This window comes from Meleagris gallopavo, chromosome 23 (genome assembly GCF_000146605.3).
Source record: "Meleagris gallopavo isolate NT-WF06-2002-E0010 breed Aviagen turkey brand Nicholas breeding stock chromosome 23, Turkey_5.1, whole genome shotgun sequence".
NCBI classification, from domain to species: Eukaryota; Metazoa; Chordata; class Aves; order Galliformes; family Phasianidae; genus Meleagris; species Meleagris gallopavo.
In genome coordinates, this window is record NC_015033.2 from 2,291,979 (window position 1) to 2,304,005 (window position 12,027).

The 12,027-nt window shown below is 48.0% G+C and overlaps 1 protein-coding gene across 1 annotated transcript; it reads right to left on the reverse strand.

The window, feature by feature from the left end:
• Window positions 1-259: 259 nt before the first annotated feature.
• Window positions 260-11,956, reverse strand: LOC100544577 (arginine-glutamic acid dipeptide repeats protein-like). The gene is given in 9 exon segments (XM_010722763.3): window positions 260-2,941; window positions 4,000-4,180; window positions 4,467-4,613; window positions 6,457-7,177; window positions 7,846-8,068; window positions 8,757-9,387; window positions 9,390-10,134; window positions 10,783-10,896; window positions 11,716-11,956. Coding segments are annotated over 9 exon segments (2,958 nt in total). The 5' UTR covers window positions 11,878-11,956; the 3' UTR covers window positions 260-2,907.
• Window positions 11,957-12,027: the final 71 nt, after the last annotated feature.

Consider the following 12,027-nt stretch of genomic DNA (forward strand, 5'->3'; position numbering starts at 1 on the left):
TCCCATGTGCCTTCCCCACTCGTGGCTGCACAGCACGCAGCAGCCCTGGGCAGGCTCTGAACTCTGGAGCTGGACGTGGTGCTGCTGTGTTGTGTGATAGAAATAAAATCATCTCCAAAGAGGAAAAAGTCAAGCTAAGGAAGAGGTGAGATGAGCTCTGAAACAGCAAGAACGGCCGTCCCACATTTCTCTGGATGGAAACAATCTCCTCCTACCCACAGCAATCAACAGACACATCTGCTTGCAGGCAGAACCTGGCTGCTGTAGTGTAGCTTGGTTTTATTTATGTCCACAAATATTTCAAAAAAATTACAAAATACTCAAATGGAGAGAACACAGAAGTCACGATTTCTGGGTTTCTACTCTGTTTACACTGTGTTATCCCATGGCAAACTACTCATATATACATTAAGCTTCAAGATATATATAAATGTAGCAGTCAGAATGTACACTCTGCTGTAACGGTGCAGTGAAACAAGCTCAACCATGACGACACAGAACAAGAGAGACTTCTCAAAAACACGAAAGCAAAATTGAAAACTTAAAACTTTCAAAACTGAGGAAAAACAAAAGAGAGATTTCTGAAAGAAAACCAGGTCTGGGTTGTTTGAACAGGGCATCCAACACCAGGATGGCTTCAAACGCCACTGCAGAGTAAAGCTGTAGTTAATCACAGGTCTAAAATGGAAGTTTCAGTGCTTTTTTGCTGAATGACGTGAACAAAAAAACCAACAAAATATTGGTGTTCATCTAAAAAAAGCTAAAAGCAAAAGGTAAAAACGCTGCTCAGAAGAAAGGAGTAATTCCCTTTCGGATGCCAGCACAGCAGTGCCCAAAGGAAGCCCACCATGCTGGGTGCCACACTGACCTCACAGCCTCCACATGCCAACACTGGCTGCTCCTGCTAACACCTTCAGAGCTCGTGCACAGGGCATGGAACTGATTACATGCTACTGCAGTTCCTTAGCATTGCGAAATCTGCAACAGAGGACACAAGAGGTCGGCAACTGAAATCACCCTCCTCTCCCTCCCTTCTATTCTTGCTGTACGTGGGCCCAGAAAACCCTGATGCAAGGTTTGAATTTGTCACTGGTGTTACAGAACACCTTTGGGCACTGATGCTGACGTTGGTCTGAGCGGTGGATAAAGCACTGTGCATGCCTTCCATCACAACGTGTCATTAACCACAACTTCAGCACACGTGGCTCAGTACAGTCCTATGACACAACCATCACATTTATAACAGTCTACAACAGCAGAGAGAGAGTGCTCGTGAGTTGAGAGAGGAAATGGGAAGCAGATGGCCAGCAGATTCAGATGTCCATTGGCTGCACCACCCTCTGCCCTGGCAAAAAAAAATAAAGAGAACAACCGAAAAACCAAACCAACCAAACATATGGAACAGTAAGAACACATAAAACCTCTCTGCCTAGGCAGCAAGCAGAGCTGTCTCTAAAATAATGCTCCCTGGCCTCCTGCGTGCCCCTCTCCTCTTCCCACCCACATGGGAACCAGCCAACAGGAGTTCTGCACGGACCTGTTGTGTTGGAGGCAGTAAATATTACTGTCCATGTATTATTATCTGAAGCCCAAAGCAGTAAGTTCCTGAGATACAGAACGTTTGTGGCAGTTAAAAAGTTTTTGCTTATAAAAACAGAATTCAAACGAAATGCAGACTGCTCTTTGCAAAACAGCTTAAAAACACTGAGTTGTCCACTCCTCCTTTCTTAAGAATGCATCAAACACAAGAGGCCAGGGAGAGCAAACCTCCAAAAATATGCACGGTATGAAGTTCTGGCTGTACTACTTTGAGCCATGGAGCATTTTAAAATAGAGATTTTAGAACGTGTTATTTCTTTGAACTCTTAGTTATCCTATGAGGGATAGCCTAAAACCAACGCAGTTAGATTTAAGTTCCAAAGGGTAAAGGGAAAGAGGTGTACGATGGCCATGCTGAAGACGAACCCCTGAAGTAGGGTAAGTGAGCTCCAAGGGACACCTGCACTGCTGAGAAACCCAACTCAACAGAAATCAGCTGCAGAAACAGAGATGTAACACTAACAGAAGAAACAAAAAACCAAGAACAGTCATTTGCAACATTATCCCTGCATCTCCCTTTAATGCTTATTGTTGATAACAAGCCAAATTTCAAGCTTTTACCCATTTGAAATTATTGATACCCATTGTTCCCTTTAATTAAAGGGATAACTATATATATTTTTTTTTATTAAAAAATCAACTCTGTATTCTGTCAATACCAGGTAGGAATTCACAACGTGTGATGTTACTGAAAATCAACATAAACGTTTCTGGAGTTTCGTTTTGTTTCGTTTCTCCCCTCTACCCAAAAAAGTTATTTACAGACTTAAAAAGCCATGCTGCAGAACTGAGCTCCCTTGAAAATTATGAAGATTCCCTACAATGTATTAAAATAAAAGTAATTTTTTTTTATTATTATAGCACTTGGATTCAGAGCTTGTTATGTCACCTACTTGCAATCCTTGTTTTTTTTTTTTTTGAAGTAGCTATGGATGCACTGAGTGTCTCTTCACGCACAGTGACTTGTGTTGTGAACCCAATCCTAGCACCTACTCAAAACAAACTAGGAAGAAAAAAACCAAGGTTGCAGGAAGTTCTCTGAATATTCCACACAGTCCTGTATTTTCAATAGGCTTCTGAATACGTTGTCATGCAGGGAGACCCACACCAGTCTTGAGAAATCTTCTCTACAAATGAACGCTATGCTGATAAGTCTCTACTTGTTGGGCGGTTGTTTCTGTTTTAAATATATAAAGAAATCTTTATAAGATATTCTTTTCCTTTTGTAGCTCTTATTGTATGTAAAAATGTTCCACTCCTTCCCAAGGACTGGGGTTTCCATAGCCAGCATTACAAATAAATAATTTATTACAACTGTTTGTCGCCTTCTTTCTTCAGCCGACTGAAAGAGAAAGAAAACTCATTTTAACAAACCAAGGAGGTGTCATGACACTTCAGTGACAGCATGCCTTCCTGCCAACCTCACCTGGGCGCCCTGAAGGGAACAGAGGCTGCAGGATGGGCTTCTGAGCTCTCAGCACTAAATGAGGAGCGCTGTAACAGCAGCGATAACAGTGGCTGCTGTGGGAGGAAGCGATGACCTTTCGCTCCTTACAAGTGTGTGAGATCACTCGTGCCAGCTCATCAAGCTCCAGCTTGATCTGCAGTTGCAAGTGAAATGTCACTCAGCTCCAGGCAGAGCGGCTGCCCTCGTGGCATAAGGCCAGCGGGTGATTTTGGATAGCAGGAGCAAGTACAGAAACATCAGAGCGAAGCAGTGCGAGGCAGGTATTTAACATGCTGCTTCCTACACAGCCTTGCTACCTGCAGACACGTGGAATGACCTTTGCTAGGTGCTGAAGGCTTCCTCTTCTTAGCTGACATACCATTCAGTAGTCATTGCCCAAGAGGAAATAAGGTGCTGTGAGACAAGGCAGGCTGAGAAGAGAACCACTCCACTACCAACACTCTACAGCACTGTGGGGAGTAGTGGGCACTCTCAAATGTTAATTCAGGGTTTACATTACTCACACACACCCAATCTCCTTTTCCCTTTAGTCATTTCTTAAGATTCACTGATTTATGGAACTCCTTATCGCTTCTTGTTCATAAAGCTCTCACCCACCTTCCTCCTCCACTGCTCTCAAGGAAGACAAAGCAATGCAGCAGCAATCGTAACAAGAATCACGCTACAAAGCCCTGCAATGCATGACTCAATTCACTCAAGCCTCGTGCCAGCAGTGCGGGCCCAGCTTTCAACCTGCCCTATCATCAATGCCCTAATTAGGTCTAAGGGCCCTAATTAGCTTTAAGGGCAGCTTCACCAACCTTTCTAAGTGCATCAGGCCAATATCTCAGCACACGAGAAGAAAGGCATTCGTTCACAAGAAAAATCAGATGGAACGCAGAGAAAGATGAAGGAACCCTTAAGTCTCCACAAGCCCCCGGGGCACCTCTCACCTGTAATAATCTTCCTGACTTGGTAGATGACCACCATGCATGTGAGGATGCCCGTGCAACCACTGCTGCTCCATTGCCAGTCTCTGCAGCTCTGCTGACTGTGCATGCATGGCCTGCAGCTGGTGGGCTGCGGACATCGGAGGTGGAATGGCACCAGGCAGATCCCGAGGGTAAGGGGTACCTACAACACAGAGTTGTGCACTTGTACACTCTTTTGCTGTGAGGTCTGCAGAGAGCTGCCTCACAAAGCCTTTTTTTTTTTTTCCTTTTTTTTTTTCTTTTTTTAACCTCCCCTAAAACGGAGACAGCAAACAAAACAAGGCAAATAAAACCGACTTCAGTTGTAACTGAAGTTACAGCTCAACCCCACTGCCACACCTCCCAGGAAACAACGCTCCCAGCCAGAAGAAAAGCTGACAGCTCAGATCAAAGGGCAGCCTCCAACAAGGACCATAAAATGCTCTCACCAAAGACTGGATGTCGGAGCATTTCATGCTCATGAGGTGGCTGTCCTAGCAATGGGTTGGGGATGGTCCCAGGTGGGTAGGGGAAACGTGCCAAATGGGGTCCAGCTGCTAACGGATCCACCAGCGGGTGAACAGGTCCTGCTGAACCTTTAGAAGAAGGAAAGAAAGAAAGCAATCAACTGCTTGGGGAAGCATCACTCACTGCTGGGAGATCAAAAGCCCTGTTACCACTTGAGCTGGATCGGCATTTGGCCTAATTGGCGTGTAATTACCGGGAGCTTAGCTCCATCCAATTTGAAACCCACTTTTCTATCTTGAAGTGTTTGAAGTGACATCTGCTTGCCAAACAGTCTTAATTGTTAAAGCAACAACCCGAGGCTTTCAATTTCTACAAGAACAAGAAATCCACCAAGTGACAAAAAATAAAGTAACAAAACCACCCAAGCTTTCCTTCCATCATCCCCATGTGCACTGCAGCACAGCTTGCTTGCTGACCAGCCCTGCTCAGACTAGTGCAGGTGAACTGAGAAAAGTGAAATCTGTTCAATCCCGAGAACTTAAAAAAAAATGTCTGCTCTTACCTTTATTTGGTATTGCAATTTCTCTCCCCTGTATGTATACACAGATACATACTTAAATTGCTTATATAATTACCTTTCCCCCAGCTCAGAGTGCACTGTTATTCAGCAAACACCTTAAGCTGCCTGTCTCTGAACACAATAAACCTGCTCTTCAGTCCCTTCTTCTCAGCCACTTGCTCCACCTTCCACTGCACTGCTCCAGAACAAATAACAGGACAGTATCCAGACTTACCTGCACAGAGGCTGAACGACTTACCTGACAACAGCACAGACACCATCTATGACAAATCTCTTCTGCTATCAAGGGGCTATCAAAAACCTGCCTGAAACTGAGCCAGCCCATAATTTGTGCATTCTCAAGCAATGTTCACAGCTTTAGAAATGCTGACCCTCAGTGCTATCATCTCCTACCTGAAACACTCTCACCGCTTAATCTCACAAGACACTGCTGATTTCTTGCTACACAAATTGGCTTCTGCAACAGCATTCAAATTCTTCCCCTACTCAGAAAGAAGGGAAGGAAGCCGTGTTTAATGCATATGCTCCAAGGCAAAGCATGCTATATTTGCTTGCACAAACAGTACATTTGTTCCCAGAAGCACCAGGAGCTGCACTGTCAGTACTTGGACTTCTCTCGTTTTCCTTTCTTGGCTGCTCCTGCACCTGGTGCCCTGCTTGCAATGTTCTCTGTGATCTACTACCAGAAAAATTCTGCTTAGTGCCAGACTCACGATACCTCAGAGGAGCAACTGTGTAGCTTACTTTAGAAATGAACAAGGCACCAATTCATCCTGACACTACTGAATACCTTGGGAAAAACTTTTCCATATGTAAGAATACACTGTAACTAGAAAGATGCCAACCCATCAATTTAGATATTTCTTAGGAGAGTCGTGACAGGGAACTTCAGCTCAACTAAAGCCATGCGGTTGGCACGACAAACGGCTGAAGAGATCAAGTTCTCCTTGCTGCTTTCTTAAAAGCTCTTAAATACGTCTCACAGTGACAGTGCAGAGTCTAAACGGTATCACTGGAACAGGTTGCCCAAGGAGGCTGAGGATGCCCCATCCCTGCAGGCATTCAAGCCAGGCTGGATGTGGCTCTGGGCAGCCTGGGCTGGTGGCTGGCGACCTGCACACAGCAGGGGGTTGGAAATGGATGATCACTGTGGCCTTTTTCAACCCAGCCCACTCTACAATTCTACGATTCTATGATCACTGTACTGCTACTAGCATTTTCTTTATTACTGCCCTGCACCCTTTCATTAAAAAATAATGGTTTGCATTTCAGGTATCGCAATCTTATACTGCCCAAAAGCCACAGTTATATACAGGAAAACAAAGGACTCCTAACTCCAGGTTTTCGGGCAGAGGATCCAAGCAAACTGCTCAGCCAGCTGCCGGGCTCACCTTGATGGAGGGGATCCTGCTGATGTAGGTGTAAATGCGAATGTATGTGCGAATGTTGGTGATGGTGAGGCGTGACGTTGAACATCTGGAGCCGTGCCAATGGGTCGTTTGTCAGCGATGCCATCCGCTCCGCGTGTATTCTCTCAGCTGCCAGTCTGTCAGGGTAGCTCATTTCAGGCCGTAACTGCGGGCCTGCCAGTGCGAGTCTCTCTCTTTCGAGCGGGTTCAAACCCGGGTGGAAGGAAGCAAACGGGTGAGGTCCTGCCGTTGGGGGAATAGTCAGTGCACCGTGCCTGGCAAAATGCTCCATGGGGTTGGTGGCCGGGTGCAGCGCATCGAGCTCCGGGGGCTTCACCTCGAAGCCAGGTTTCATCCTCTCTCTCAGCTCCCTCTCCCGGATTTCTCGCTCCCGGATCTCCCTCTCCCGCAGCTCTCGTTCCCGGATGGTGGGATCCACGTTGTAGAGGCCGGGCATGTGGTAGGCCAGGAGGGGGTCGGTGGGGTTCAGGGGGACGAAGAAGGGATGGTTACGGTTTGTTGGAGACATGACGTGAGGACGGGCGTACTCGCTCAGCGTTCGTAGAGCAGGTGTGTCTGGGCCAATGTAAGGAGGGACGGCAGCGATGGTCGTCGGTGGGGGTTCAAAGGAAGGTCTCATGTGTGCTGGCCCACTGAGCTGCGACTCTCCGAGGCGGCCTTCGTGGGAGGAGCTGGATACTTTCTGCTGCACAAAGCGGGGAAGAGATGTTTAAGTTCAAGTCCTTTGGCTTACCAGCACTGGCATGCATTTCCCTCCTTGTGCTTTAAGTAACGCACTAGCAACCTCCCTGCCCTGTGGGCCCAAAGGTCATCGTTCCTTTCCAACGGAGTACCAGAACAAAAAACAAAGAATTAACTGTGCTCATTTTCTACAGTGAGACCGGAGCTTGGGAATTCCCATCATAAAAAATAAACAAGTTGTTTGTCTTTAATCAAGGTGCCTTCGGATTTAAAACCTTCGTATCCCTTTTTCAGCAATGATTTTGTGCCTGCACTGCAAAGGTAGTGGAAGTTACAGAGGATAATTCATTGTATCTACACCTACAGAGTGTTTTTCATATCTGAGCTTCTACTGCAAGTAATGTAAACACTTGGCCCAGTTATCCCCAGCTGCACTGGCTTCCCACATACAATTATAGGCCGGGAATAGAAACTCTCCACTTCCTTTAGAGAAGAAAGTGACAGGCAGGCTGGGAATGCCCAGAGCGGGTTGGCATTCACTTAACACACAGCTCCCATATTCACAGATACCTGGTTACACGTGTATTTAGGCACCTGTGGGGACGTGCACTTTGCAGTCACTATCCATGTCAACCCTCCTAAGCAGCTTTTAGCTACAAATAAACCTACCGCAGCTCTTTCTGCTTCTCTCTCACGCTCACGTTCTCTCTCTCTTTCCTTCTCTTTTTCCTTCTCTCTCTCCCTCTCTTCTCTGGCTTTCTGCTCCGCTTCCCTTTTGGCCTTTTCAATGGCCTCTTCTCTCTTCTTGGCCAGTTTGGATCCTGCCAGAGGCATGAAGTACAAATCTGCTCTCGAGCACGAATTGTAGCCACGGTCCAGGTGCTTATAAAACCTGAGGGAAACAAAACAGAAAGAGGTCAGCTCTGGGAAGGTAGAAGTCCGAAGTTTAAGAGCTGTATGTCAAGGAGGAAAAGTTATCACCGTACACTTGCAACAGCACTACCTGCTTCCCTGAAAGGGAATGAAAGGAAATAATTGTGCCAGGAGACAAAACAGACAAGCAAAGTACAATACTCCTCTCACAAGTACAACCTCTAATACCCTGCCTGAAGAAGCACCTTTACAGAGAAAAACAGCAAAGCCCTGATTAAAACAAGAGCTGACAAGACGCATGTGTAGGACACATTCACATCTCACTGAAGCTGATTTCTCACACGCATTCAGAAGCCTTCTTTTACAGTGTAAGGAGCCAACGTTTCAGTTGACTTCAATAAAAACTGATCCGCCAACATAAGGACAACAATTATGAGAGAAAGGAGAACTCTACCATGCAACATTCTCACTTCAGCTCAGCAAGCATTCCTCCAAGAACCAGGCATGGGAGGCAGGAAGATTCACTGATTTCCCTTAGCTATCTTTGGGAAGGGTGAAAGGGAACAGAGTCACTGCTCAATGCAGGGTCTGTACATCAGCAGAGGGAAGCCCTTAACAAGATCTTGACAAAAAGGAAAGCAATTCCACTGTGAGATGCAAGCTTTTGGGTCCTGCTGAAGAAGTGCACGTGCTGCCAACCTCCATACCTGGCGGACTGGCTGGCATGACTCGGTGTATCCACCACAGTTGGTTCTGGCGATGGACTCCGTGGTGGAGGCGGAGGGCTTTCTGGTTCCTCAGCCTCATCGGGAACCTCCTCTTTGATCTGGACAGGTGGCAGCGTGCAGGACGTCACCACCGGCACGCTCCCACTAGAAGCTGCTGACGTGGAGATGGAGGTCTGAAGCGGGATGCCGGGCACTGCAGGCGGCGTGGAAGTGGAGGGGCACGAAGGAGAGGTGATGGACGGTGGGGCTCCGGGGACAAAGGGATGCTGAGAAAAGGGGGGCTGCGAGGATACCTGGTGGAGTCCGGATGGGGGGTGAGCGGCGGATGGGGGAAGGCTCTGACTCTGGGTCAGGACGGGAGGCTGGGCTTGCGAGGACTGCAGCGGCTGGCTCTGAGGCATCAGCTGCAGGGGAGGAGGGTGCGCAGATGGAGGGTGGTGAGTGGAGAGGGAGCTCAGGGGTTTTAGAGCTGGTGGCGGAGGCAGGTTGGAGTTCATCGAGAACGGAGAAGGGCCGGAGAGATGAGGAGGGTGCTTGTGGGATGGAGGGGTGGGAAGCTGCGGGATGGGGGTGGTGGGGGGAGGCTTGATGTGAGGCATGGCCATGGGGGCGGGGGCAGCGGCTGCTCCCGCGGAGGCTGGGCCTGCTGCAGCGGGGCTGCGGCTGGCAGGGAGGGCTGAGACACCTGCAGTGCAGAGTGGGAGTGAGACGGCGCTTGTGTCTGAAGGGGAACCTGAGACTGAGGAGACTGCGTGGGGAGCGAGAACGGCTGGGGGGGTACGGGATGAGGCAGCAGGGGCTGCGCCTGCAGGCTGTGCGGGGCAGGCTGGGGCTGAGCGTGCAGCGGAGGCTGCGAGTGGGGCTGCGACGAGGCTGGGGCGGGCTGGCTCTGCGATGCATTCAGAGGCTGCAGGGGCGGGTGAGGCGATGGCAGTCTCTGCGGGTGCAAAGCGGGGGCTTGCTGGATGTGGGAATGAGAAGGAGGTGGCGCGGGGGCCTGGGGCTGGCTGGGGGCCTGGGATGCTGGTGGTGAAACCTGCGGTGGAGCTGCAGAAGCACTCGTGGCCGCAGGCAGCGGTGCTGGCAGCTGAGCTGGGATAGGGGGCATGGGAGGAGGAGCCTGGCCGGAGCTGCTGGATGCCTGCAGCACTTGGGGCTGCGCCTGCAGCACTTGCTGCTGAGCGGATGAATCTGAGTCGCTCTCATTGTCTTGAGGGCTGGGGATGCTGGGTGACGTGCTCCGGTTATCCTGGTCGATGTCCTTGGGGTCGCTGCTCCCTTCGTCATTGACGCTGCGGCTGTCAGAGCTCTCACCTTCACCCTCACCCTCCGAGGGAGAGTTCGGCCTGCTGATCTCCTGCAGGAGAAGGGGAGAGCAACCAGTGAGTGTGAGGAACTGCATGCAGCGTGCCACAGAGAATCACCATGCACATGTGCTGGAGTGTCAGTAACACTCTCCAAATCTCATGGGACAAAGCAGCACAGGTGGTGCCACTACAGCACACCCAGTTCCAGGCCCCCCAGAACCAGAGATGGACACATGGGGAGAACCCAATGAAGGGCCCTGAGGCGAGTGCAGGGCTGGAGCAGATGCAAGGAGAGCTGGGGTGTCCCAGCCCGGAGAAGAGAAAGCTCAGCCCAGATACCATTAGATTTCAACAACTCCAGTGTTGTTCTAACTTGTCAAAGAAAAGGTAAAGCCAAATTTCAATTAAAAAAAAAAAAGAACTGAGGCGTGTGTGTGTGGGGAAATAAACTAAGTATGTTCCTCCTATATTGCTTAAGTATAAAACAAACAAACGGACTCCTGAACTTACCCTATGTTGTTCCACTGCTTTCCAACAGACGGAACACATTATAATATGGGTTGCTTTCTAGCCACAGATTAAGTTAAAATTTGCTGTGGCCTAAATTGGTTTTGTGTTTTGGGTTTGTTAGTGGATTTGCACTCCCTCCCACACTCAAATTGTTTCCAAAAATGAAAGTATTTCTCTGTGGGACTCACTTGAGTTTTGGATTTTTTGGCACTGGACCTTTCGGGCTCCTCTGTGTCCGACGCTGCCTTCTCCCGCTGCCTCTTGGAATTCTTCAGAGGAGAAGAAACCTCTTCTTTTATTTTCTGCCACAAATGAAGCAGAAGAGAACAGTTACCAGTGATGTAAACACAGAAGTAAATGAAACACAAGTCCCCGCTATCACGTTGAACACAAATTAACGAGAAGGGTTCCTATGGAGCAGGAGAACTTATCAGAAGTTGGGATCTCCAGAATTTAACACCAAGCCAAGTCAGCATTTGCTCAACTTCTTATTTTTCCCGTCTTACAGAAAGGGCATGGATGGAGCACTCCTGCTAAGAGCCTGAAATAATAAATACTTATCTTTAACTCGCTGCTTTTCAATTTACAGTGCTTAATGCAAGCTTCCTTGTTCATCTGCCTTTGTTTTGTCAGTGCTCTCTTGGAAAAGCACTTAGTGAAACAGACTAAAGTGTCAGCTAGCTCTGAACATCAAGCAAACTGCATACAGCAAAACAGTAACAGAAGTAGTCTCAATTACTGCGCATTCATATTCCTTTATAAATAAAGATTAAGTACTGCTTAAGAAACCAAAACTGTCTACTTGTCTTGGATGTAGCATTTCTGATAGGTATTACTTCCATAAGCCTAACGCTTGCATTTGCATCTGAAAATGAAGGATTAATTTATCACAAGAGCAGTAAGGTTATGTGGGGATACTTTAATGGCTTTTATCACATCTATATGCACGGGAATAAAGCATCAGTGAGATGCATTATTAAATGTTTTGCACAGCTACACAAGTAGGGATTTCTGTGTCACTGAGAGATCCCCCGGCCCCCTCGAATCTGCATCTTATCAAGCTGATGGAAGAGGCCTCAGGTGCCCAGTTCTGACACAAAAGAAAGATGGGGAGATTTTACCTTGGTGGACTTCTTCACTGAATCTGCTTTGCTGTCATTACTGGAGGTGCTGGCAGCACTGGGAGAGTTGCGGCCGCTGGAACGGATGTCTTCATTAATGGGTGAGGCTCTACCATCAGGGCTGGCTGGCTGCTTTTTACGACCACTACGTAGTGTAGACATCTATTTGTGTAACAGACATAAAAGTTTATCCGAGTCAGCATTTGTTCAACTGATTTTTTCCTGCCTTACAAAAAGGGCATGGACAGAGCATTCCTGCTAAGAGCTCGAAAGAAGGAATAAATAAGAATACTTCATTCTTTTTTTTTTTTT